Source organism: Anabas testudineus, chromosome 10 (assembly GCF_900324465.2).
Source record: "Anabas testudineus chromosome 10, fAnaTes1.2, whole genome shotgun sequence".
Taxonomy (NCBI): Eukaryota; Metazoa; Chordata; class Actinopteri; order Anabantiformes; family Anabantidae; genus Anabas; species Anabas testudineus.
In genome coordinates, this window is record NC_046619.1 from 14324860 (window position 1) to 14352778 (window position 27919).

The 27919-nt window shown below is 44.3% G+C and overlaps 3 protein-coding genes across 3 annotated transcripts in view; 2 read left to right on the plus strand and 1 right to left on the minus strand.

The window, feature by feature from the left end:
* Positions 1-218: 218 nt before the first annotated feature.
* Positions 219-4773, plus strand: npas4a (neuronal PAS domain protein 4a). The gene is made up of 8 exons (XM_026358081.1): positions 219-664; positions 1080-1243; positions 1338-1440; positions 1534-1843; positions 1970-2079; positions 2215-2350; positions 2469-4246; positions 4350-4773. Exons 1-8 carry the CDS (start codon positions 490-492, stop codon positions 4376-4378), a joined length of 2805 nt encoding a protein of 934 aa, XP_026213866.1. The 5' UTR covers positions 219-489; the 3' UTR covers positions 4379-4773.
* Positions 4774-8294: 3521 nt separating this feature from the next.
* The window catches only part of mrpl11 (mitochondrial ribosomal protein L11), a 35078-nt gene continuing 15453 nt past the window's right edge, over positions 8295-27919 (minus strand). Inside the window, exons 3-6 of the mRNA XM_026358576.1 lie at positions 14956-15051; positions 10501-10594; positions 9950-10109; positions 8295-8514 (exon numbers count right to left, since the gene is read on the minus strand). Coding sequence (XP_026214361.1) covers positions 8409-8514; positions 9950-10109; positions 10501-10594; positions 14956-15051 — 456 coding nt within the window. The 3' untranslated portion in view covers positions 8295-8408. The remainder of the gene's footprint in view (positions 8515-9949; positions 10110-10500; positions 10595-14955; positions 15052-27919) is intronic.
* On the plus strand, positions 24890-26438 carry tmem265 (transmembrane protein 265). Its single transcript, XM_026358574.1, has one exon. It carries the CDS (start codon positions 24970-24972, stop codon positions 26047-26049), a length of 1080 nt encoding a protein of 359 aa, XP_026214359.1. The 5' UTR covers positions 24890-24969; the 3' UTR covers positions 26050-26438.

Genomic DNA, 27919 nt, shown 5'->3' on the forward strand with positions numbered 1-27919 from the left:
ACCACTGCTAACACTGATATGAGACATATCTACCCCCCTCCCTCCGTTTTACGTCGGTGTTGGTGCGTTGGGAGCCCCCCTACTCCGGCGGAGTCCCAGGCTATATAAGTGACCGGCGAGCAGAGTCCCTCAACCAGATTTACGGGTTCCGGACTTCAGTTCGAGAGACGGCGACCACAGCCGCCGATTCACCTGCACTCCGAAAGGGGGGACAGACATCCAGCGGGCGGCCAGCACCCGGTCGCTGTGGCGGAGCTGACACAGACGGCAACAGGAGAGGAGAAGGTTTTTAAACCTTGCTCTGGAAAAATAGAGCTGAGATGAAAGTCCAATAACACAACTCCGAGCTTTCCCAACCTTACAACCTGTCTCTTAACACATCTCGGAGACGGGGGCGCTTCAGCCGAGGCACGAAACAACACTCTGCTCACAACTCTGCAACTCGCATCTGGAGACATTTCGATAGTTCAACGCAACAAACCGGACACAATGTACCGCTCCACCAAAGGCGCATCCAAGGCTCGACGGGACCAGATCAACGCCGAGATCCGGAACCTGAAGGACTTGTTACCCATATCTGATGCAGACAAAGCCAGGCTCTCATACCTGCACATCATGTCACTCGCCTGCATGTACACCAGGAAATCCGTGTTTTTCACTCAAGGTAAGAACGAATCTCCTCGACCTGTTGATGAGTGTAGCGGAGCTCTGCTGCAGTCTCTCACAGTGACGGAATCAACAAGTGGAATCGGTGTTTTAGCGGCACCGCAGCCAATTGTCTCGACATGAATCTGCCTTTCGATAGGAAAGCAGATGAATGTCGAGCTGTGTGTCATTAATCAATTCGCTAATAATCGAAACAGAAGCTGATTCAGTCTTTTCGAGTCAGACGTGTCGCTGTCCGTGGTGCTGAAACGCTTTAGCGCCTCTGTCCGTGGTGCTGAAGAAAGCAGCCCCACGTTACCGCTTCTCCCGTCGCGGAGATCAGATGTGTTGTGTTTGTTCCTCTGAAGCTCAGGTTTATTAACAGATTTGGCACCTTTTTGTTCTGTTCCCTCCAATCCACCTATTTTCTCTAGAAGCGGGAACTGCTGCTAGTCTTGAGGAGAGCGCAAGGTTTCTGTCTTTCCACGAACTGTCGGAGTTGATGCAGGCGCTGCCGGGCTTTCTGATGCTGCTGACCGGGGAAGGGAAGCTCCTGTACCTGTCAGACAGCGTCTCCGAGTACCTCGGACACTCCATGGTGGGTCTACACAGAATTTATTCATTGGTGAACTCACATTCAAGCTCACTTTAGGATTCATAAATAACGATTCTGCTTGTATTTGTATTTTCAGGTGGATCTTGTGGCACAGGGTGACAGTGTGTATGATATCGTCGACGCCTCAGACCACTTCATCATGAGGACCAACCTGTCAACCTCTACATCACTTGAGATCGGTAAGAGGAAAATGCTCACATTAACGTCACTAGTCTGATTTTTCTCCTCCAGATTTGGTTTCTAATAAACTCTTCTCGTCCTCTCCTCTCCAGACCGTCTCTTCCGCTGCCGTTTCAACACCTCCAAGTCCGTGCGGAGGCAGAGTGCTGGGAACAAGCTGGTTCTGATCCGAGCTCGCTGCCTCTCTCCCCCCTCCACCTCTCCCGCCGCCGGTTCCTATTGGAGCACCAACCCTGTCTGGGTGTGTTTCTGCTCCCCTCTGGAGCCCCACCCGACCCGCGCTGGCCCCGGGGCAGAGAGGGAGTCCACCTCCACCCCTCCTCTGGCTGAGACCAACTTATTCCTGGCCTGCTTCCACTCCCAGCACGGCCGGGACATGAGGCTGCAGACTGCACAGGACAGGTGAGCTCGCACAAATAGCAGATCCTCACCTCCACCTGTTGCTTTAATGTGACCTGGTATATTAATGTGTTTGCGAGATAACAAACGGGGTAAACATTCTCCTCCTACACTTTCTCCTCCCTGCAGTGTGAGCACCTATCTTGGCTTTGATGTGACAGCTTTACGCTCTCGCTCCTGGTACAGCCTCCTCCACCCACAGGATCTGTCACATGCCTCCGCTCAGCACCGCAGCCTATGTAAGTGTACTCTTCACACATACCAGTTACAACCATGCATGCCCACACAATAGCACACATTGTGCCTACTGGCACAGTGAAAAACACTGATGATTAATAGGATTACAAACCGCCAACTTGTGCCTTGTTCAACAGTGAGAGAAGGAGGAGAGGGCAGAGCTGAAATGGTGGTGCGTGTGCAGGCTCAGGACCAGTCGTGGGTTTGGATTTACATGGTTCTACAGCTGCAGCCTGGAGAAATCCCCATCAGCAGCAACAACTACATCATCAGGTATTTACTGCCTTATTTAAACCACTTACCATTCATCAGTTTGGAGACGACAGAATGATAAATGCAGCTGAGAACAACAAACTTCAATTTCTCCTCTGTTTCTCCTGCTCTCTCTCAGTGAGTCTGAAGCCTGGTCTGTGCGCCAGCAGCTCAGCTCAGAGCAGACTCAGCTGACCCTGGTTCTGGCTGCTGGTACCTCTCAGCAAGAAAGTCTGAGCCTCCAGTCCCCAGAAACCCTGTCCAGCCCGGACCAGGTCTTCACCCCAGGAAGCAGTGGCCTGTCTGGCCAGTCCTTTGACTTCAGCACTGCCGGCTGCAGCGTGGGCTCCTCTGATGAACCAGGGAGCTCTGCTGCTGAGGCCATGCAGCTCGAAGGCGACCCCCGCTCCAGTATCTCCTCTCTGGAGGAAGAAAGCTTCTTTCAGCAGCATCCCACTGAAAACCCCTCAGCTGCCTCCTCCCCCACCCCAGTCACTGTCGAAACAGTAGCAGACTTAGACTTTTTGACCCAGAACATTCTTCTTCCACCCTCCTTCCAGCTCGACCCTCCTCTGCCAGCTCTCCCCCTGCCTCTCCCACCTGTTCCCACCTCACAAGCTCAGCAGACCAAAGAGTTTGTGTGCACACCCCCCTACACGCCACAGATTGGTGGGCCTAGCTTCCCATTCGGCGAACCCCTCTTCAGCTTTGACCCCACTGGCACTACCACACCTCCTCCCTCTGCTACGACGACCACTGCCACCACCTCCCTGGCCCCTTCAACGTCCTCTTCGGCCCCACCAACTACCGCCTCCAGTCCTGCTCCCCCCACCACTCTCTCTACCAAGCTTCCCCTCACACTACCTACCCCATCCACTGACCTCCTCTTCCCAGTTGAGACCTGCAGCGGCTCCCTCTATGAAAAACTGCCCCCAACACCGGACAGCCCTGGAGATGGCGACTGCACAGTGATGACTCTGCCAGAGGTACGGGGTCCACTGTATGTAGATGTGCCACTGGGACCCCTCCAATGCCCCCCCGAAGGCCTCCTCACCCCTGAGGCATCACCTGGTAAACAGCCCTGCCTCTCCTTCTTCTCCCTGGAGAGAGAGAGGGAGAAGGAGAGGGCAGAGATCTCCCTCCTAGCTCAGCATATCAGCTCACTGGCAGAGGGATTCTACCTGGATCCCCTCTTGTCCAAACTCTCTCCCCCCTCCATGTCCCCCTCATCCTCCCCTCCTTCCCCCTTCCTGTCTTCTGCCATCGAAACTGCTGATGTCGATTCAGTCCACATGCTTAGGGAGTTTTATCCCATCAAAGCATGGAGAGGTCTGGACATTCCCATCTTCCTTGACGACGATGACTCTCTGTTTGAAGAGAGCATCTTAGAAACCCTCCTCCAAGACGACTTCGCTCCTCCCCAGTCTCCCGACCTCTCCTCCCACTCCACCTCCCCTATACCCAATCCTTCCAGCCCAACCTCTCCTCAAACCCCAGTGTGCTGGCGCCAACCCTCCCAGTTTGAGGGAGTGGGCCACTTATGTAGCGTCCAATCGGCGCAATGTAACTCCATGGCTGGGTGCGGGGCGACTGTGGCTGCTGAGGCCGGGGTAATGGCGGAAGGGGAGGGGTTAGCGGAGGAAGCAATGGAGATTGAGGTGGTGTCATCTCCTGTGTCCTCTTGCTCCTCCATCCCAGCTTCCCCTCCCCTCATCCTCACCGCCTCCCCCAGCCCCACCACCTCCACGTCCATTGCCTCGCCCACGCCCGCCGTGTCTTGCACTCAGTCCCTCCTGGAGGAACTGGCCGTCCTGGAACCCATGTTTGGGGCAGGTGCCTCGATCGCCCCTGGCTTAGGGCAACAACCTGAGTTGTATCAACTCCAATGTCATCCATCGCCACAGTGCTTCCACAAAGGTAAGAATCGGCATCTGTTTCATGTTTTTATCTCAGTTTTGTTACATGAGATTAAAATAAGAACATTTTCCAACAACTTCTTTCTCTATTTTTTGTCTTTCAGATGGGAGTGGAAGTGTTCCTCCGTTCTAAAATAAGTCTGTGACTTACTTCATTAAGTATGGCATATTGTCATATTTTGTGGAGCCCCTTTTACTGAAAAGTAAAAAATAATTAAGTGTATAAATATACATAATGTATATACAACTTAAGGACTTTAACTCCTACATGTCTCCTAAGAACAAAGATTGGCTTTATATTTTTGTTCCGTCATTAATCTGTATACTACTACAAAACTGGTGCAACATTTGATGATGATGGTGCAACCGCATGGACCCATAACTGACTGGGTTTTGAGTCCATGTGGTGTCTTTCAGCTTCTCTGTAATATGAGCTTCAGATACGATGAGACAGAGAAACCTCTCTGAACTTGTAAGCGCAGTTTAACTTGCAGAAGCGCATTTGTATTCACTCGTAGTGAAAAATCTGTTGTGAACAAAAAAACAAACAAACAAACAAAAAAACATTTCTTGCTATTTCAATATGGAGATGAATTATAGCACTTTTGCCTGACATGCAGCAACGCAAACCCAAACCTCAAATGTACTGGAAGTCAAATGTTTACAATTTTTAAGCCCTTAGGATGAACACTATCAGTAGAACAAAATAACAGAGATTTCTTGCTAAGAAATCTTCTGTCCAGCTTTCAGCTCTGGTTTGACGGCACTCAGTCCTCACAGCCTCTAAAGGCGAAATCAAAAAAAAAAACTGAGATACTTTGAGCTTTGAGTTTGCGGCTTCGAACCTTTAACATTTCATATTTATCTCTCCATCTAAAAATCTCGTGTATCAATGTGATGTGCAAACATAACAAAAAAAAAAAGAACAAAAAAAAGAAAAGAAAAAAGAAAACGTGAAGAGATCCTGGCATGTGAAGATCTCAAAGAGTACTGACGGTGTCCAGACGTAACACCAAACAAGTGATTGTTTGGAGGTTTTCCAGAGCTCTGATCATGCCAAAAATCCACTTCTACGTTGTACTGTACATTAGACTCTGAATGTGGGCTTTTCAGGTCCCTTCTGGCCTGAGGGCAGTCGGCTGGATATTCTTGCAGCATCAATATTTGCAATGCTGGCAGCTTATAGCGGCTCCTGTGTGCCTGAAATGGCCCTGACCTGCTGAACTCTGAACTCTTTATCATGTCCATTCAACGTGGACAGTTACATCGTTGCTCCACTCAGAGCGCGGTGTAGTGAGGCACAATTGACTATGTGAATGAGCGATTCTTCTTTTTTGAGAGGGGTTAGAATACAAATGTTTTATTTTAAAAAATGAAAATAGGGATGGGGTACTATTTCTATTCAGTTACTAAGCGACACGGGTTGAGAATGGTACTATTCCCATGGTGTCGACATGCTCACGTAGAGTTGTCTACGGTCAAGTAAAGGATTGATTCCTACGTTCTAGCTATTAAAGGCTAAGTTAATATACATGTGTAAAATTATATTATTGTATGTGTGTTATATGAACAAGATGTTAATACATATGCATTATGTCTGTTGATATAGGCATATGTTCTTTTCAGAAAGGTTGTACACATTTGTACATTTGTATGAAACAGTTATTGGTCTGTAAATATAAGAGAGAGATTTTTATTGCCTAAAATGGAATATATTCAAAACATCTTAATGCAGAACGGACATTGTGGATCAGTGTTCTATTGTGATGCTTATAAGTGTATTTGGTTGTCATACAAATGCATTTATAATAAAGTGCACTTAATGCTGCTGATGCATTTGTGTCGTCACAGTCAGGCCCCCCCAGTTCCTCCCTCGGCCTCATCATCATCACCATCATCACCATCATCATCCCACCATCCCTGCCTCTTTTCGTCCCTCCCATACACTCTCCTCCATTTCTTCCCCTGGAGCGAGTTTCGCTCAGCAACAGCACTGACGCACACACATGACGAGACAGAATGAGACACTATCTGACTCAGACTGACGCACACACTTGGCATCGAGGTTTTTGCGTGCGAGGATGCGCACGCAGGCGCACACAGTCGGCTTCCCACTTATGATGATGTGCATACACACACATAATAGTAGGCATATGACCCCCCCCCCCCCCCCCCAAAAATCACTGTAGCCCACATTCACTCTATGTACCTGCAACTATCAGTGCTCGGTGTGTTGTAAGACTCCATATATAGGCATTCCCGCTCAAGAGCTCTCACTGAAACAGCCTCCCGTCTATTCTCAGCCTCCATTCAGAAGGATAAGAGAGGGGAGGGCTGGAGAGAGAGGGGAAACAAAGAAAGGAGGCTAAAATTAGAGGTACAGTAAAGAGGGATGTGGGACAAACTGATGGCGTGAACATCACCAAAAATGACAAAGGGTTTAAATGAAATAAAGAAAACTAACATTACACATTTATGTAAAACATGATAGGTAAAAGCAGAGAAGATGGGTTTTAGGGAATGAGGACCATAATATTGTTGCTGCCAGATCTCAGAATAGATACAATACAGAATTTATATGTGTAGCAACACAAAGCCCTGAACATTTTCTCTGCAAGTGAACATTTTGTTCCATCACAAGCTGCTGCAGTGTCTGTGATGGAGCGAAGATGAGCAGGGTGAGAGAGACGGCACAGCTGACTGCTGCTATCTTCTGGTAAAAACAAGTACTGCACAAGGAAAAAGCAGCAGATTGTACAGTATGTTCTGTGAAAGGACGTGTTAGGAAAAGGTTGTGAAGAACACACTCGTCTTTATACTTCAAACTCACTTGAAGATACTTAAGGTTTGAGAGGACAGAGTTCGTGTAAGGCTGCATAATATGGGTGAGATCAGTGAGCCGGGATAGTGAAGGACAGGTTCACGTTTTTAAAGCTAACTTAAAGCAATACTCACATGCTGTTGATGAGTCACTGGTTGCTGATGTTGTTCCTTCTGTCCATCGTGTACATGAAGAACCCGCTCCCTCTTTGTATTTCACATATTGTCCCTGTTGAGCTGTGGCAGAGGGACAGCAACACAAAGCTAAAGCTTCTAAACGTAGTAAACAAATGGCTGGATTTATAAGGCACCTTTATCCAGAGCGCTTTACAATTTAAGTGCTCATACATACAAAAAACAGACATACTGATATTAGCAAGCTAACGTGAATGGTACCGAGTTGATCAGTGAGAGCTGGGAATCAAATGACCAGGCTTGTGATTAGCGGAACGACTGACGATTGAACCCCAGACTAATGTTGGAAAATGCCATCCTGACATGTTTCGCTTAGACTGCTGGAGCATCATATTAGTTTTAGCTGAACTTTAGTAGCTGTTTTAACACAGATCAAGGACTGTGTGTTTTGTCCCCATTCACTTACACTGCATCAGAAAGAGTTAGTTAGTTCCAGTCAGCCAGAAAAAAAAACTACAAGGATATTTTACATTAATATTTTCTGGTGTTTCACGACAAATAAATGCAGAACTCACTTATAAAATAGTCAAAATGATGTTTTGGGCAATGAAGTGTGTTCTGCAACTTGATTAGAGTGTGAAAATCAAACACTCCTAGAGACATTTCTACACTCGTAGAAGCTGAAACCTGTGTGTTTACTTCACAAATGACTCTCGATGATCTTAACTTTAACTCAATTTGTGCAACAATTCATGTGATGAACACTTTAGATCCCAGATTGATAAGATGTGAGAAATGTGCAGAAATCCATCAGCACAACCTGACAAAAAGCCAAATTGCTTCCAGAAATGTTAATAATAGATAATAACATCAAAGAGACTGAATGTACAAGTCCTTTCAAGACAGAGCAATTACTGTTTCATTAGCACAGCTCAGAGGAAATGAAACGCTCAGGGTCATAAATATTTTCAAAACGTAAGTGGATGTTGTTGTTGCCAAAATGTAGAAAAGGTATAAGCATACAAAAGAAACCTGCAACAACCTGCTCTAAAGAAATATCCTAATATGAGATGTGAATAAAGACAGAAAAATAATAACATCTGAGTGTTTATTAAGATCTGACACACAACATCAACAGTATGAATGTGGGACATGTATAAAGTCAATATAAATAGGAATGAGGAGTCAGCTTTGGATGCTGCAGGTCTTCATTTCCTCTTGCTTACAGAAGCCTCGGCTGCAGCGGCTGCTGCATCAGCTTTCAACTTCTCCTCCCTCTGCTCCAAGAAGACTTTGTACTCATCAGCTGAGAGGCTGAGGAAGGAAATAAAGAAAGAACCATGACATTCAGTCTACTTGAACTCTACGTACAGAAAAATTCAACCTACAGTAAAAAACAAACGCACAGTTAAAAGACAAAACAGATGATGTTATGTACGTTCATACATCATTCAACAGAATGGTGATTTAAAATTGAATAAATCAGGACAACACGTTCCCAGCGGTGATGGAGCAGTATTCAAAAGCAGAAATATCTACCTGACAATATCTGCAACATTAACTTTAAAGAGTTTTTGGCGTCGCCTCCCGCAATCAAAGAGCAATGGCTTCTTTCTGGACTCACCACAGTGCAGCAGTGCTCAACAACCATCCAGGGAGAAATCCATTGTAAAACAGGCAGAGATACCAATTTCTCCACTGACAGCACTTTCAATAAATCATAATGCACTGCATCCACAAGACATGTTAAGTTTTAAGTGAGGGGGAGAAATGGATTCTGGGAAAAGTACAATATCATTAACTGAAGTAGAAACAGAAGCGGCAGGTTGAGAGGACGTAGGTGTGCTGGAATACCAAACTCAAACAATTGAATTCTGTGCATATCATAAATGTTAAATATCTGCTGTATGAGAATCACAGGCGGATATTCAGATGCAAAAAAACCCTCAGAGGTAAGTTAGGGCGGGCGAAGGATGTCACTCCTGTAAAAGCTAAAGCAATTTAATAAAAAGGCAACATAATCTTAGAGAAGCTTACGACATTCACTTATACTGGATTGTGTGTCTCATTGCGTTGCACACACTGACTGTAAAATAGTAGTATACACACTGTGTACTTACCGTAAATATTTTCATTATCATTTATTCAGCTGAATCTTTTTGTAGGAGCCATAAATGTGTTTTATTCAGTAAGATTGAGAACTGTATCCTGATGTAAGTGCTACTTTAAGTAGAAATTATCCGATGTGTAGATACAAGATAAAGTTGAGGTGGCTTTATCATGTGGAACTAATGAGTCATAAGTTGATAAAATTTCAGATTATATGTGCAAATGTGTTTGGATTCTTCCTCATACAGATGTTGAAATAATTAATGATTAATTAATCACAAAGTTTCTCAAAGTTAAAGAATACTTCTTATAATGTTTACTGCGTTGGTCAAAAACCCACAGATACAAAGATCACAATAATGCAAAACAGTGAAAAGCATTAAAACTGCACATTTGAACGTTTGTACTAGAAAATATTTGTACTTTACATAAACTAAATACATAAAGCACTAGTCAGGGCCTTGTTGTATTTGCTAGGTGACTCAGGTTTGTGATTCAAAATGTAAAATTACCAAGATACCAACTCTACTGCTCTGAGAGTCCACAGGTGACCCACTGAAACAGGACTGTTCGCTTGCTGTCTGCGTCAGGTTTATGGTTTCGCTGGTTGATATGAGGAAAGCACAGAATCTGAACTTACTCGTTGACAACCTTAATGCCCAGCGAGCGGGCCGAGCCGATTATGTTTTTGACGACCATCTCCAGGGAGGCGTTCCTCAGTTTGAAGCACTCATCCTGAGCCTTCACCTGCGCGATCTCATACACCGTCCTCACAGACACCATCCCTGCCGTCTCATGGCCTTCACACACACACACACACACACACACACGAGAGACAGCAAAGTGTAAGTTAAGTGTACACTGAAAGGTTTGACACATAATGTGGACAAAGTGGGGGGTTTGTGTGTGTCTCACAGAGGGTATAAGGATGCTATTAGGAGTCAGTGGCTGAAATGAAGCTGGAGATAGCTTGGAGCATAAAGGGTGGAAATCTATAATTCTCTTTTCTTAACACACCACCTTTGCCACTTCCTTCCTTTACTGCAGCTCTCCCACATGTCATAAATACAACATCAATCACAGCAAAGCTCAAGACCAAGTCCATGGAGAGACGTGTGTCCATTACTGAAGGGGCTCAGCAGGTGAAAACATCAGTGAGAGCAGATGTATTAGGGCAGAAGAACGTCTCACCTGTCTTACTGGCCCCTCTCGCAATGCCTGCCGCTTGTTTGAGGAAGTAAGACACTGTGGGCTGGCCGATCTTGAGCTCGTACGTTCTGTCAGGCTGAGGAGACAGAGAATTAGAATGAGAACCTGTGTGGGCAGAAAACATTTTCAAGGAAAAACAATTTAAAAACACTGAAGTTATGATTCCGTCTATTTAACACCACTGCCTTTAATAAAGGTTTGTTTACATGAAATCAATGAATTAACAATTCCTCATGTATTCATTCACTCACTCAACCTTTCGCTAAAACCCACAAGAAACTTTGGCTCCTCGGTTTCAGACAGAGGGAGACAAAACCAGGCTCAGTTTTAGCCAACAACCATCGATTTTGCCGGCTGAAAAGACAACAGTCTCTAGCAGATTTTGCTGCTGCGGGCGTTTAACTAATTAAGCTAAAGTTAGCTATCTCCAAGTTGAAAATGTCATCCCAGCTGACTTTGAAATGAGAGTTTTGCCAAAGGCGTCTTAAATGTGCACTTCATGACTATATGATTTCATTCTCAAAGACTGAGTCTGAAGCTGCAGTCTCCTGGCAAGAAGTCGCCGTGTTCACAACTGATGGTGCATAAAGAAGTGTTTATATATTATAAGTCTGCAGGTTAGGATCTGACTGTTATTTCATTCTAACATAAACCGTGAGCTAAGATGTTTTCACTTAAAACCCTGAAAGAAAACAAATGAATCATAACACCAATCAATGTTTCTACAGTTAAACCCAACGAAGAACCGGAAAGCTGCTAATATGACCCAACGTCCACATGGGGGGAAAATATTACACAATGTATTTGTAAAGTATGAATTAAGGCTGCTGTTGATTCCTTCCACATGTTGATATTAACGCCATATGAATTCAAAACCCCTTGGCTTTTGAAGTAAAGCTAGTTCAGTTTTTTTAAAGCAACTTATTTTAGATTTACAGCCACACAGTAATTAAACAGGAACAGAGAGATAAATAAAAGATTAAAGCAAAGAGACACAGTTCTAGATGCTCTGAAGTCCTGATACAATCTATTGTATGTAAAGCATTGATTCATTTTTAAATACAACTAAATTAATATATATTTATGGCTCTGGTAAATTTCATCTATAGATTAAAGTTTATTGCCAAACAGTATGAATATAAAACTGTTTCCTGTGTGCGATGGTTTGCAGCTCAGTGACTCATGTTAAACATCAAAGACACACACCACACCACTATCCAAACTTGCTGATGCTGATTGTTGCTCTTACTACACATCACATCATCATTTGAAGAAATGTAACTATCGACAGGCCTCTTGTAAGCTACACTTGAAAATTTGTACTTTAATGAATGATGCTCTAGGGTCTTCTTTGAAAGTCAGATATAACTCAGACATAGCTCTGATGGAGAAATGTTTGGATTCTTTAATTTAATTAATTTATTTTTTGCCCATTAGCTCCTGAAGTTGCATGTTAAAAAGTAGAAACATCAGCCTGCGAAACTCAAAAGTGCTACTTCTGTGTAAGTCAACAATAAAACCTCATCCTAAGGCAAATAAATGACTCCTCGTCTAATGAAACAACACTGGAAATGAGCAAAATATCTAAAGCTCTGATCACAGATACTGTGTCTGAGTCTCTCACTCAGAACAGATGAAGACGTTAGAACATGATTTAATGCAAAGATGTGTCATAAAGTTCTCCAGTACAGCAGCTTTTAACCAAGACTCTTTTAGAATATTTTAACAGAAATATTAACATAACTCGTGCCTAATGTTCACAAGATAGAGAACAAATATCCGCCTAGTTCAAAGCAAAGTTCAACGCACACTGCCTTGTCAAACCCTAAAAATTAAGAAATGAGGCTAAATGATTAAAGCTCAGACAAATGCATATGGACTGCTCACTAGTATTCCTCGGGGTCTTTAATGAAGCAGTGGAATTTGTTCTCTTTTTTGGGGGATATTACTAAACCTAGCTCTGCATTAGGAGCTGCAGCGTCTTCTTCCATCTGTGCCAGATCTCCTACATTGTTTTTCATACATTACAACCAATTCCTAATTGTTGTTTAGAGATTGTAATAGAAACCAAAGTCACACTATTAAATTATTCAAGGTTATTAATTCTGCTGTTTTGCCTATTTCTGTTACTCGTCCCCAGTTGTTGTTGTTGCTTTGTAAATGAGACTATAATTGAAAGTTGCATATTTACTTTCTTTTAGCTCCACTTTTGGCCTCAAACAACTCCTTAGGGAATAATCTTTGTGATCTTCAGCTTCAGCTAAATGCTCCACTAAGTTCACCAGCTGGTTGATGATATTTACTACTTGCCGTTTATTGTTAGACACGAAGTGTAGAGTTTTTTTTTTTTTTTTTGCAGCACAACTGGCACTAATAATAAAATAATTGAGAGTGAAGCAAAATGGTAAAAATGTTGGTTTTAAAACCAAACCAATAAGCTGAAAGAGGCTAAATTACAGTTTTCTGAAAGGAAGATAAATAAGACTGTGGAAAAATGTGAATATAAGCAAAAAGTACTTTCATTTTGGAGTAAGATGCTTTCTTTATGCATCGTCTGTGTGCTGCACATCTGCTCTCCAACCTTGTTTGCTCACCCTTTCCATCCCCCCCTCCAGGACCAAAATAAAAATAACCTCTTTAGCCTTGCTGAGTTATTCTGAGCTTTTTCTTTACATTCAGATTTATTCCCTCGCTGGAGACTTACATTAGATAACATCTGACATATAGATTAAATCAATTAATCATCAACACAAACTTCACTTTAGATCTTCTGTTTTCTGTCACATAAAAGAAAAAACATAAACACCAACAAACTGTGGGCTGAACCCAGAAGATACCACCGAGCAGGTGATTTGTCATCACAGTTGTTATCTAACAGCAGTGACCTTTTGACAATGGGAAACAGAATTTTTCTTCATCTGTGGAAAAGCTGTTGCTTGTAAAGGTCTCATGTCATTGTTGTCTCCTCCTCCATTTTAAGCAGCACTTCAACATCACACTTACACACCTTTGTGGTTTTAAGAGTTTCATGCAAGACGATTAAGTCAGCTTAGTTTTAGGTCTGTAAACCGTCAAACAAACAAAAAAGATTTGTTTCATCAGCTCACAAACAAGGACCTAGACACAAAACCTCCAGCACTCAACCTCCTCCTTAAAAACAGACATTCTCAATTTTAGCCATGCTAGCAGAGCGGCTGGAGATGCTGCTCTGTTGGTCCAGAGAGAAATATCTCAACAATTATGGGATGGATAACTATGACAGCTGAAACATACATTCATTTTCCTCCCAGGATGAATAATGTTGTTGATCCCCCCCTGACTTCTCCTCAAGCACCATCATCCGATTAAAATGTGTTTGTATTTGGTTCATGATCATATATCTGCAAAATTAATGGAGTTCACATCAGCCTCAGTGCTAATTAAACATCAGTGTTAGGATGCTAAAGTTAGCCTTGAGCTGCAGCACCGCTGTGACTGACTGCAGCCTCAAGGAGCCGCTAGCATGAATGTAAACTGTTAGTCTTGTTATGTGACTGTTTGTGTATGGATTAAACAAATGATAAACATAATGTTAATTGATGAGGTGCTGGTAGGCTGATTTTTAAACTCTGGACAGAGACAGACTGGCTGTTTTCCCATGTCTCCAGTCTTTATGCTAATCTAAATGCCTCCGGGCTCCAGCTCATTACACAGACATTACATCTTCTCATCTAACTCGTCACAAGAAAGCGAATAAGTAGATTTCACTAAATGTCAAACTGGTCCTTTAAAGTAAGATGAAAGGCATCGTGAGATGTGCTCAAGGCGATGGACGAGCTTGAGGTGAAAGCCTGCCGAGACAAACTTGTATCAGAGGACAAAGAAGCTGCATGCACACATTAAACATCACATGTGCAGTGTACACAGCACAATGTGAACAAAACAAGCACAACACCAAAACCACCAGCAGATGGAAGTGACGGGCAGCAGCGAGGCCCCAGACATGATGCTAGAACTGCTGCTAGATATTGTGTATCAAAATAAATTCATGCCTTTTACAGGATTAAGCAAAAACCTCATTATAGGCCACATTCATTCGGCTAGAATGACGCAACCCCTGATTTATAACAACATACAAAAAGGTGAGACGGGGTTGTGATGAGTCAAACAATATGTGGTTGTGTAAAAGGAAAAAAAAAGTGCTCACAGAACCTCTTTTCTCTGTAATTCACATCTCTTGCATGCACTTAATGCTTCTTGACTCCGACTTCCTCTGGGTATTGCTTCGTTAATGAATGCAAATGGAAAGGCTTACTTTGGTGGTAGAGTATGAATAATGGAAGTGCTCTGGTAATGTTATGCAGCTAGTAGAATTAACCACAATTGTGGGAGGGAAGAGTGCTAAATGTAAAGGGTCAGTGATGGGTTAGAGAGACCAAACGAGCTGCACAAACTCACCTTCACATGGATCTTGACTGGGAGAGGGATGCCCTCCTTCAGCTCCTTGGTTTTCTCATTGAAGTCTTTGCAGAACTGTCCGATGGGGATTCCTCTCTGGATAGGAACAAGAAGAGAGGAGAAAGAGGGGAATAAACATGGGGGGAAATTGTGGAAGGTTGTTTTAAAATGTATGAGGAGTCTGAGTATGCCAACATTCAGCTTAACGTCACTCGTGTCACACTGAGCTGCCAGAATATAAATGCCTGAGCTGCTGTCAGTCAATCAATCCCAAAGCTTCAGAGAGCTCTGGCTATATTCACACAAGTGATAGGTTCAGAAAGCAGGTATGTGATGTGATGTCACACACTAATATTTTGTGGGACCCCCTTTAGCTTTAATTACGGCACATATACGGCACAAACAGCTTCTTCAGTGTCACAACATTTATTCACCTCCAGAGTTGCCTTAATTTTTTGCCAAGAGCTTGGTGTGGTGGCCAATTCATGTGTAAAAATGATAAATTTTCTGTAAATTGAAGCGTTTTGTCCGGTAAGCCTCACTGACAAATGTTTTTTTAAGGCTACAAAGCTGTTTTAGTCCAAATCCCTTGAGCTTCCTTCGCATTGTGCGTGTGGAAATGCTCTTACTTTCACTATTAAACATAGCCGTGAGTTCTACTGATTTCACCAAAAGTGATGGCTGATCATGATCATTCAAGATTTTTTTTCGACCACATTTCTTCCTCAAAGATGATGGTTCCCCAATATTCTTCCAGTTTTTAATAATGCGTCGGACAGTTCATAACCCAGTTTTAGTAGTTTCATCAATCTCCTTAGATGCATGACAATAATTTGACTCTTCTGAAACAGATTAACATCTTTTCCATGACCACAGGCTGGTTGTTTAAGAAATTAGAAGCTACTCACTGCATCAGTTTGGGTTAAATAACTTGTTGCCAGCTGAAACATAATCATCCATGCAGTAATTATCCAATTGGAGGCTCTTACCCATTTGCTTAAGGGTAACTTTTTTTTTTTTGGACGCCAGTGTCTATACATTTTATATGACAGGTACATGTGCCGTAACATTTTGGTGGAGTTAGTTTTCCACTTCAAACTAGTTATTCCATCTGTGTGTGTGTGTCTGTAGTGCTCTCTTGTTCCACACACACTGTTTGTGTGTCTGTCATTCGATCTATGACTGAATGCATGTTGGTGCCCAGAGCCAGAGAAACCCAGTGATGAATGAGCCTCCCATTTTCCAGCTCCTGCGAGGCCAACCAGAGCGAAAGCAAAATGGATGGGTGACATTAAGTCAACACCCAGCCAATGCTGCTCCTTTGCACCATTCCTCTTTGTAGATGAATTCAGTGGCAAAAACTAATAAAGAATCTAATTATTACAGCTGAAATTCAAACTGACCTTCACCCGCCATACTTCCCAAAGGCAACACAGTGATTGAAATGTTCATTTCAGAAATGAGGGAAAGAAAAAAAAAGGGGGTTTTATACACAATTTAATGGACTCACAAGCTTCTACTGCTCCACGACAGAGCCAACCACAGCCCTATGATAATACATCTGATGAAAAGTCACTCATCCCGAGACATTCTCCAATGACAGGACGGGGAAGACATTTATTTGAACTTAACGGAGCAGAAAGTTCTCTGAACATCATCTCCACTAAAGGTCTCAAAAGCACCTGATGAATGCTAAATAGTCGCCTGATCTACACAACCCCTTCGCTTCATCAGAGTCTAAAACGCTGCTCATTACTCGCTGACGTTTCTGTGCATCCCCTAACACAAAACAATAAACTGATTGAAATTTCAACATGTCACACTAGTCACGGCAGGTTATTGTTTCAGAGCTGATGGGTGCTATTTGAATTACAATATCCCACTAATGAAATGAATTGCAGCTACGTCCCCAGAGCCCCCGCTCGGCTCTACCTTCCCTTCTCTCCCCCTCCTGTGCTTATTAATAGTAATCCCATGTCAACCTTGCTACCTTCTAGCCGTGCCCTTCCCTCCCTCCACATCCCATGAAACAATACAGCAAGGGTAAACAAGCGGGGAGGGAGCACTAATTAAATATGGATTTATATAAAGACTGTGATGTTTATGAATCAAAGCAAACCCTCACATGGTTAGCTCCTCTTCCTTTCTTTCTGTTCAGCCCATGTCGGATAACAATCTCTCCCACAGACTTAGCCGGCCCTTTAATGCCACACAATGCCATGAAAGGGTCTGCCTGACCAGCCAGAGATAATGCCCGATGTTTCTAATATGTGCTTAAGCACGGCCAGCGAGACATTATGCAGACAGAGGAGCGAATGTGCTAAAGATAGACAGAGAAAAAGACTTCACACGGCCTTTCTTGACCAGATAGTCCTTCACTGCTAAGAAGGCTTGAACAAACATGAAAAAAAGGATAAAGAGTGACAAATAAGGGAAAAGACTGGCCTCAGGATGAGAGACATGACCCACTTGGGGATGTCAGACAGTTTGCCCTGAGCTCTGCACACCATTAAATATGCACCAGAGACAGGTAATCATATTTTAATTAAGCTGTTCCACAAGAGTCCAGGCATCTGAAGAGGACAGTGTGAGCAAGTTTTATTTTGGCCTTGGGTTATTTAATAGTTTAACTCCAATAATTACAGTGATTGGACCGTGTTGATAATTGCAATCACCAGACTTTAAACGTAGCAGATGGCTGGTGAGCCATGAAAGCAAGGTTCAAGGTTGGCTCCTCCAACTTCCCATGACATTTATCAGAGAGAGAACTGGAACAGGAGCATTCATGCCCTGGCCAAATCGCTAACCCCGCTCACTGCATCTGAGCATCTAATCATCCTCGAGTCCGAGCTGCTGGATAAAGCCTCTCTCTTCCACCATGACTGATTAGAGTCGGGTGCTCTCCAGTATAAAATGGCTGCAGCCTATAGCCCAAAGCGGGGCCTTCCACGCCGGCTGTAGGCGAGGACATTCAGCCGTGCATCTTCAAAGCCTTCTGAGATCCTGGGCACCAGGATTAAACGCTAATCTACGAAGATATTTCTCATCATTAAATCCAGCAGCGACAGTGGTGAGTAATTGCTATATGATCCATTCAAGATCAGCGCGGCAGTCTTATTGCTCATAATTATGGGAGCAATTAAGCATTTGCAATTAAAATCTGAGAACTGTCCATTTGATTTGACCCCTCCACCATATTCTCTGCAGCCTTTTTTGACACTCCCTTCGTGTTAATGTGATTGGCCTTTCAGCTTCACTAACTCTTTTTAACAAGATGTAGCACTGGTGTGGCAGGATAGTGTGCGAGTGTGTGTGTTTGAGGAGGGAAGGAGAGGCAGGGAAGGGGGAAGAAAGAGACAGCTGAGGTACATTAAAGTTGTCAGAATGTGGCCAGTGATCGTGGTCAATATTTGAACAACTAGAGGGGGTTTGTTTGACCAAAGCGAACAACGGGAGCGGAGAGAAGTAAAGAGAAGACCACAGGAGGTCCTCATGAATATGGGTGAGTGTGTATATGTTTATGTATGAATGCTTCGGCCTCATTTCAATCCGACAAGACCATCAGATGAGTGGATATGTGTGCATATTAAGCTGCCCAGGACTGCTGACGGTGAGGAGGTTTTTCGCTGTGCGCGGTCGCAGGTGTCTCTGCATCTGAGAGAAACGGGGAAAAAAAAGAAATGAGGGAAATAGGAAGAGAAAGGGAGAGGAGGAAGAGAGTAGGTCAAGAGAAGTATTGTGCTTATGGAAGCGTGGCAAACGTAGAGATAAAGGACACAGATGCAGGATAAGGCCTTGGGGCAGGAGGCAGGATTAATTGCCCCTGGCAGTGGCCACAGAGGAGAGCTGCGATATGGTGGCAAAGGCGTTACAACACAGAGAGGCTGGTGGGAGGCGAGGTTAATTAAACTCTTCAGTGTGAAACACTCTCATTCATTACCTTCATTACCTTGTTCATTTAATCTGCTCCAGTGTTGGCATTTTCTCACATTCAGCCCCATAGTAGCATCATACAGCTGATTAGGTTTCACACTCAACCCCTCAGCTGCAGACGGGGTAACTGAGAGCGAGAGGCCGTACAGCGGGGCACTTTGGGTGTAACAGACACAGCCACACACAGCAAACAGCACAAAATAAATCGAGTTCACGCTGGACATGCATTTTACTTGATTTTCCACCCTGGAATCAGTGGATTAGTCTTAAAAGTGGAAAATGAAAACGATTTTCACCCCTGGTCTCCAGTGAACTGTGCTGAGGCCAAAATACAGCTCTGCACAAAAAAGCAGAGGCGCGCTGCTCAAACTGGCATGAGTGCAGAACTGACAGAGCGAACCAAATTCTGGGATTCATCTTTATAACAACCAAAACAAGCCAAAACTTCTCAGCAGTGTTTTTCACTGTCTGGATCTTGGCTTAAAATAGACACAGCCTTTCCTTTTTTTTTTCTACCTGGCACAAGAAGAAGAATTTCCTGTTTGAGGGTACAGTGAAAGCAAGCAAGGAGAGGACCGTGGAACAAAAAGGATTGCATCACGACAAAGCATCCCATTTTCAACTCCATTAGGTCTCCCTCACAGTCTTGACAGTGTTGTGCTTTTTGCCACTTCACATGATTGATCACGTGTGGAGGCTGCAGCAGAAACACAAGAGCCTGAACTGCAGGCAGCTGAGGCTCCACGTTGGAGAAGACTGAAAAATCACAAGATACGCTGATGAGTGGAGGAGAGACACGCAAAGAAAGAGAATCAGGGAAGTGCAACAACGACAACTGATAGCAATGTTTTGTTGCGTTTGTGGAGCCTTCAGAGAGAAAATGGTGATTTTTCTTTTACAGTTAAAAAAGAACTGCACCGATTTCACACATGAAAGTCCGCTTACAGGATTTAGGGAGTACTATATGCAACAAAGAGTTTTATAAAATCATCTCTGGCTCCATAGAGAGCTGCGCATAGTCTGATACAGTGCTTTGCATGATGTTACTTGACTTAGTGTTGGTTGGATCTGAAGACAACAAAACTGAAAATGAAAAATCTGGGGGGTTGGTGAACTTAGCAAACTTCTGCAGCAGCATCTAATCTCTGCTTGAGACTAAAAGCTTCAGACTGGATGACACGCCTAAATCTCAGACCGAGCTGTTGGCTGAGTTTTATTGTGGGTAGTGAAGGCACCAGATTCTGACAGCGAATAAGAATGTGTGGAATAAACAGACTGTTTTCTTCTGCATTGACTTTGATGCTTTGTTTTTAGAGCCTATCATTACTGTCTGTGGAGGTCAGCCTCGAGCCTGACGTGGTGCACAGCTTCCCGTTGACGCCTTTAGCATTCTTGGATGGTCTGTAACCCCATATGTCCTTCCAAACTTCCCCAATCATGTCTGAAGCCAAAAGTGATGACTGCACAGTACTGTGGACAGCCTGCCTGCCTGGCTGCCCCCTCGCCCTCCTCTGCTATTCTCACTGTTTCCCCCTCTGTGCTTTTTTTTTTTTCTGCCCCTCTCTCTCCACTATGAAAGCCAGTGTGCAGAGTGACCTTCAACCACACCCACAGGGAACAAAAAAGAAAAGAGAAAAGAGGGGGATAGTGGCAGGATGGAGGGGAAAATAGGATAAACATGAGGAGATGGCTGACAGAAAGGCAGCGGAAAAAGACTAGGGATGAAGAAGAAACAAAAGAAACCCCACGCTGAAGTGAGGAAAATGGAAAATCTCTCTTCTCTTGGAAGAAGCCAGCAGAGCGCAGAGCTGAATCTGACAAGAAAGATGACTCCCCATCCTCCTTCTCACCAGTCTGATTAAACCTCTCACTCTGAAATGAACCTCAGCACACTGAGAGCCACAGTAACAGGCTAGTTGAGGACTTTGAGCCTCTGCTAAAGGTGCGGAGTGGAATACCTGCAGATTCACTTGAAGGAGCAAGACCTTGAGGACAAGGTGACACTGAAATAACCACACCTGTGGTGTACAACGGCATTAAAATTGAATTCTTGACCATGAAAAGCACCAGCTCTTTCTTAAAAACAGTTTTCATTTGTTTTTTTTGTTTTTTTACTAGATGTGTCTCAGAAATTCCTAATCCTTCTGTTTAAGTCTGCAGTAAGCTGGCTGTAATGAGTTAATCTACAACAGAGGGATGATTTCCTTGTGTGACTAAGACAGTAAGTAGACAGAAGGAGGACTAATTAAAGTTGTAACATCTGCCTTCTGAGCTTTAAATGTGTCTACAGGCTACAACTCCCTTTCGCTCTACTTCCCTCACTCCTATTTCCAGCGAGGAAGGGTAAATAAGGTATCCTCTTGCTTCTTCTGCATCATCATCATCATCATCAAGTGGCATCCTCATGATTGCCATAACCAGTGAGTATACTGTAACTGGGTGCTCTGAAATATTCATAGGATCTTCTTTCAGCTAAACTTCCACAGCTGATGGTGGAGGAGAGGAGGAGAAACGGAGTGGGGTGGGAGGTCTGGACTGGAGCACGTAACCTGCTTACAAATTAACACCACAACCAAAGTCGGACAGCGTGAGTGAGTTTCTCCCTCTCCCTCTCTCTTCCTCCCTTCCTCCTGAGCCATCTTCTCGCTTGCATCGGGCTGCGGTCTTCACTTGAACGATTCCGCGTCGCCGCCGACGCCGCTTCGGCTCCACTTCTGACCGACTTCCCGGCTGCTCCGCGCAGCCCCGATCCCGACTGAGCCGCAGCAGCACTCCTGCTCCCGCTGCCGTATCAAAGGATAAACCCCGACAACAGCGGACTCCGACACTGCGGGAGGTGACAGATCTAAATTCAGATCCAGATCGCGCCTCTGCAATAACCGCGGAGCCAGCAGAGGGACGGCGGCATCTCTGCTGCCAGGTCTGCGCGCAGAAAGAAATATTGATAAGTAGGAGCCGGTTTTTGTTCCCACACACTCGGGTCTGCTTGGTGTGGCAGCGGCGATGACTTTCCTCTCTCCCAGCCTCACGATGAGCCTTTTCCTGGAGCCTGGCTGTGCACAAACAGCCGGACTGTAAGAGCAAGAGTTTACCACCGCGCACGGCTCATCAGCGACAATAAAGGAGACTTTATTGATCACGGACAGCGCTTCTACTTGGAAATAAAACACATTGCATGTTGTGACGCCAGGAGGATCGAGCCCAAGTGCAAGACGAATGGTTTGGGTAACTAAAGCTTCACTTTCCTACCAGCCATGCACGGATAAACCCTCAGTACCTGCTGTTAATAGGACAGTTATGAAACAGGTGTTGCATAGAAGCGGTTTAATAGAGGTGGTTAAATTGCCAGAGGATGCAAGACGTCGCACAACTGCACTGCATGCTGTGGCAGTAATCACAGCCACATTACGATTAAAAAAAAAACAACAACACACACACACAAACGTGGTAACTCAGTAGAAAAAGACCCTCGGGCAACACTTGGGCTGCTACCTGATAAATCAACAGATGTTTCAGTCATGTGGCTTTTTAAGTCTGAAGAGGGGATTTATTCAGCAGTGCACTATCAGGAGCTGCACACTGGCTGCTTCTCTATTAATTAATTAGTTTGCACACAATGGCATAGATGTTGTACTGATGCCCTTGGTGCTCCAGTGGCACCTGTGATAACTTGTGAAGTATCTTGTATTTGATGTAATTTGGGGCTGTGTGAGGGCTGTTTATGGAGATAAACTGTGGGTGTAGACAAATTAATCACTGCTCTACATGGATTTCTGCCCATCTGGAAATCATCCACTATTAATATGGACGAAATTCATGTGGCAACCCCACCCATTGCTTTCTATATATCTCTAGTGTGTGCCGCAAAGATTTTAAGAGCTTTTTTGAATGATTACTTAAGACGCTGGTTGACATGTGCACTTATGTCAGAGCTGACAGGAGGTGGAGAAATGTGGAGGAAAATGATTTTTCAATGCAAAAAAGAGAGAACACGGGCTTAAAGCCGGAAGAAAATACTGAATAAATCTTTCACCTGCACACTATTACATGTCATTACTCATGCTTACAGAAAAATAGGTTGCCTCACCTTGTCAACAGCAGTGTCACTTCCCAGACAGGGGAATGATGAATTTGGTCATTATTGATGAGCTGAGTGGACACACGGGCTGTCATCCCGGTCCCTCGCTCAGAACAGAATAAATTACACAACATTGACAGGGAGTCAAAACACAAACACAGGCTGACAGGGAGATTTCCTGGGTGAAATGTAAGGCACAGGTGGAATAACTTAAGAGGCACGACCACCTTGAGGAGAAACCCAGCTGCAAACTTCTCCATCCCCTCCCTCCCTCGCTGCAGAGTGGGTATGTTCCCCATAAAAGAAAAAAACAAATTTAAATTCCAATATCCTCTCAATCTGCAGTGGTGAAATTCATTCCATTCACTTTCAATTTTGGAATGATAATCAAGTTGCAGAGTGCGGTGAGACAAAAGGCTCCATAGACTATCAGATATTACGAACGCTGGCGTGATCCACGCCTGTCCTCCCACCATGCCTCCGAGGGGATTAATCAGGCGAGATCGTTCTTTTCCTCGTCGCTTTGATTCCTCTGTTTCAGAACAAACCCCAACGTCTGTGATATTTCAATACTCCCAGTGATGAATACATTCGGATTCATCCAGGCCACACTGGCTCATGAAATGCATGTCTTCATATAAGTGGGTGGAAGTCACTTTCTATCTGCATTTGAGTCTTTTCCTCTTCATCACTTTCACCCCCTCTCCCCCTGAGCTTATTTATGAACTATTACCATCATGCAGCAACGCTTTATTAGGCATGTAGACAGCCAAAAGGCCTATTAATCTCTCACTTGCAGTATTATGCTCATTCTCCTTCTCCACACACACTCGCACACAAAATCTAAACCCCTTTTTACCCAGTGGAGTTCCTCAGCCCTCTTCAATGATTCAGGCAGCACTGAGGAGATGGCAGAGCTCCTGTTAGTCTTTCACTGAGGGAAGTGATGTGTCTTCCATCGGCAAGATATCAATACACATTTTTCACTGGCACACTTTTCTCAGAGGCCGCAATCATGCTGACAATCTCTCGCTCGATCACGCTCAACTGTTGCCATTACGACACATCTGAGTTGGCAATGATTTTATATTATAATATCATCGATCCAGTTGAGGGGTTGACACCCCAGAGTGGTGCTGAGCGGATAACAGACAGTCCACTGGTCTGTGCTGTGCTTTTCAGCTAAATACGACAAAGAGACGTGGGTTCGATAACTCTGTAAAATCAATGATCATTTCTCACGCTGAGATCAATACTGAGGTTTATACTGTCTGTGTTTGTGATATGAGCCAAAAAAGAAGAGAATGAACTTCATAATCAGCCAAATTAGCATTGCCGGCATGCACTCACCTAGACGTACACAGTGTGTACGCAAAGGCACGAGTCAAACGCATCTCTAAACAAATAGCACATTATCAATATTCATCTGAAATGAGAGGGGAACTTACAATGATTAAAGGCTGCAGTGCAGTATGAGAATAAACATGGCAGACTATAGAGGCACAGAAAAAGCTCCGACAGGGCACCTTGCTGTGCCTGAACACAATTAATTAATAATGAATAAGCTCAGTACAAAAAAGAACAGAAAACAATAAACAGAAAAGAGCAACAACAAAGAACTTGGGAAACCCTCAAGTCAAGAAAAAGCAATGTTAGGACCTTCATGTTAAATGAGGACTCTTTGAAATAAATAGTCACCGATTATAACAAATAAACAAAATAAAAAAACAATTTACCAGACATCTCAGCTTGAGAATAGTAGATGCAGCTCTGGCCAAAGATGAAGGGCGCAAACTGCATACTCAGTAGCCACTGTCTCTAACCATAGCAACAAGAATCAAACTATTTTACATTTGGTTTTGAATTAGTGCTGGAGAAATGTATCATGTTCTTCTCCTGCGAATGTGTCCGTTTCGCTGAGGACAGATGGCAGAGAGTGAGGCGATGTGAGCAGAGTCTGAATTCTGTCACTGTAACAGATTTCCCACTGTGCATCTGTGCGTATGTGTCTTTCAGGCATGGTGCCCACGCCCCAGGTGTGCGTATCAACCCTGGTCACGGTGAGCACGATGGCGGTGGTGGACCTCTACCTGCTGGAGCAGAGCATGCTGGGAGCTCATGGTCTTCCAGGACCCGGTGTCTGGCAGTGTGCAGCAGTGTTGCTGGGTGACGTGGGGTTCCTGCTGGCACTGCGCTTTGTGTCGGCCGGCGTTGTGTCAGAGGCGCGGTCGCCACGGCGTGGGTTTGCCAACGCCTTCTGGTTCCTGTTTCTGTCCCTGCTCCAGCTCAAGCTCTTCTTTGTCTGCCATAACTACAGGCAGGAGCGCCGGCCGCCTGACCCGCTCGCCAGGAAGACCCTGACTCTGCTGCTGTCTATTTGCCTGCCCTCCCTGTTCCTCATCCTGACAGGAGCTGACCACATGACGCCGCAGCGCAGGAAGCAGGAGGTGCGGGGTCGGCTGCTGTGGGTGGTGGTGGACCTGCTGGATGTGCTGGACCTGCAGGCAGGGCTATGGGAAGCTCAAGGAGGGGCTGCAGCAGGGACTGGGGGGGTCCTCGAACAGAAGTTGCCCGTGTGGGCTGAGGGCCTGGTGTTCTTTTATTGCTACGCTCTCCTGCTGCTGCTGCCGTGTGTGGCCCTCACAGAGCTAGGGGCCACCGGTCTGCCAGGACAGAGGGGACCCCGTAAGGAGGCTCTGTACCCTTGGCTCAGCTTGGTCACGATCAATATCTTCACCCTGGCCCTGAGGGGCACAGGCATTCTGTGGTATAGGGACCCCCGTGTGTCCACCGTGTTCCTAGGGAAGAACCTGCTGGCTCTGGCTGTGAAGCTGAGCTCAGCCTGGGAGAGACACAAGCAGGAGCATGCTGCTGCAGGAACCGGGCCTGCGGCCGGAGCAGAACCAGCAGACTCGACCCTGCCGAGCCAGAGCTCGGAGCAGGGAGAGAGCCAGGCCCAGGGGAAAGCTCCTCCCTCTCATTATCACTCACTGTCTCGCTCCCAAAGCCACACTCTCTCCCACGTCAGCCTGGAGCCCACAGAGACGGCCTTAGGAACCTCTTTCATCTCCCACGAACTCTAGAGAATCACTGCACGCATGTACACACACAAAAAAAAAAACCCCAGACCAGCCAAGCCAGTATCACATCCAAACAGAGAACTTGTGAACTGTGATGGGTATGATGGAGAGCTGTGTTAATGCATTTGGCAAGCTCAGCTTTCTGCACATTTTCTTGTGCTAAGAATAACTCCAAATGCATTGCTGTGATTTGTGGGAGTGTATTTTTAAATTGAACACCGTGAACACATCAGACTGTAAAGAATATTCCAGAAATGTATGCTCACGTCATGTAGTGATTTTATTCCTTTTAATATGGATACAACTGCCTCAATCTGTCGACTTCTGTCCTTGACAAACCAGCTTACTGTTGTAATTTGTTTTTAACATTTATAAAGTGAGAGTTTCTTCTAATTTCCTGTTCAAATCTAATGGTACTCTGTCTGCATAGGGGGCTGTTGTGATTCACTTATTAAATGTGAGATCAGTTCATAGGGTTTGTGCCATTAGATGCCAAAATACAGACGGTGACCTTTCAGAGTATGTTTTCTCTGACTTTACAGAGAAAAGTTTATTACAAATTGAGTGACAATTTATTTGTTTCTGCAGTACCACAGAGATTCAATTAAAAAGCCACCTACTCTACGCTGTGCTCCAGCACTTCAGTGTCCAATCAAGTGGTTCCTGGTTCCTCTTTGGCTTGTGAACCTTTGAAGTTTTCCAAGTCTAGTCACAACCCTAAATAAGATTAGTCCTATTTGAATATATTTCAGAGGCATGAAGAGGTAAAATTATCTACAATATAAAAATGCAAACGTCGAGAGGAAGGAATACATTTGTGTGACAAATAGGATATGCAGAGGAAAAATAAGTATTTTCCTTAACCTCCTGGCCCCACAGGTTTATCTTGTCCTACACAATGGTCGTCCACCAAGTGATGTGGTGCCAGGCTTTCAATCCAACCACTGGCAACGCTGGCAGATTTCATTTAGTTATTCCTCTTGTTTGGCAGAAATGTTAGTCAGAGGAATCAGCACTGTAGCATTTGGCTGGAATGAAAACCTGCAGATTTATGGGCCTCATCATCAACCATCCCTGTCAAACTGTGTTTTTTGGTCCTATGACATCTGTTATTTGGTTTAAATGCAGAATTTAAAGCATACTGGGATATTCCAAAGCAGTCATAATTTCAGAGATGCATATATATTTCAGGACATTTGCAGTTCGAATCTTCCAACAGAAGTTTTAACACAACAAAATGTACATAAAATAAACTGTAAATGATTTATAAAAGACACTGTTTCCATAAAAAACTATGTCACACACACAACACAAACTGCAGGTCTGTTTTACAACACTGTTTACAACAAGACAGAATACCAATGTAAGTAATCCCTTTACACTTTGAAAACACATTCGAAATTCATGTTTTGATGTTTTCTGTTGTCAGTGCTCGTCTCAAACAAAAAAAAAAAACAAAAAAAAACAAAACACAACTGTCCAGCTGCCTGTCCCGTATTCGATCCATTTTTTTTCCACTTTAGATGAAAGTGTTAACTTTTCATTAGGGATAGAGCCTTTCATTCTCAAATCTGTTAAGATGTGGGTGTGAGTATTTGGGGCACAGCAGCAGGAGGTGTTGAGGATGTACAGTACAGTCAACAAGTGCCTTGTTTCCTCATGAAGCTGGTGCATCATGTGTACCATGTGGAACTTGGGACATATGTGTATACTGTGAAGTTATTCCACAACTGTTGTCAGCTACACCTCCAGGACAGAGTGCAAACTAATAAAGTGTTTCATACCCGCCTCGTGTTGACAGTTCATTGACCGTTATGTAGGAGGGTTATTGGCAGCCTGTCACCCACACATAGGGAAAAAAAAATTAAAATCA

What these genes read in the sequence shown, in the direction of transcription:
- npas4a (XM_026358081.1), top strand. Translation starts at nt 490, where the DNA reads ATGTACCGCTCCACCAAAGGCGCATCCAAGGCTCGACGGGACCAGATC. An exon ending in AGCAACAACTACATCATCAG is followed by an intron (nt 2,351 to 2,468) that starts GTATTTACTGCC and finishes GCTCTCTCTCAG; the next exon opens with TGAGTCTGAAGCCTGGTCTG. An exon ending in GCCACAGTGCTTCCACAAAG is followed by an intron (nt 4,247 to 4,349) that starts GTAAGAATCGGC and finishes TTTGTCTTTCAG; the next exon opens with ATGGGAGTGGAAGTGTTCCT.
- tmem265 (XM_026358574.1), top strand. Translation starts at nt 24,970, where the DNA reads ATGTGTCTTTCAGGCATGGTGCCCACGCCCCAGGTGTGCGTATCAACC.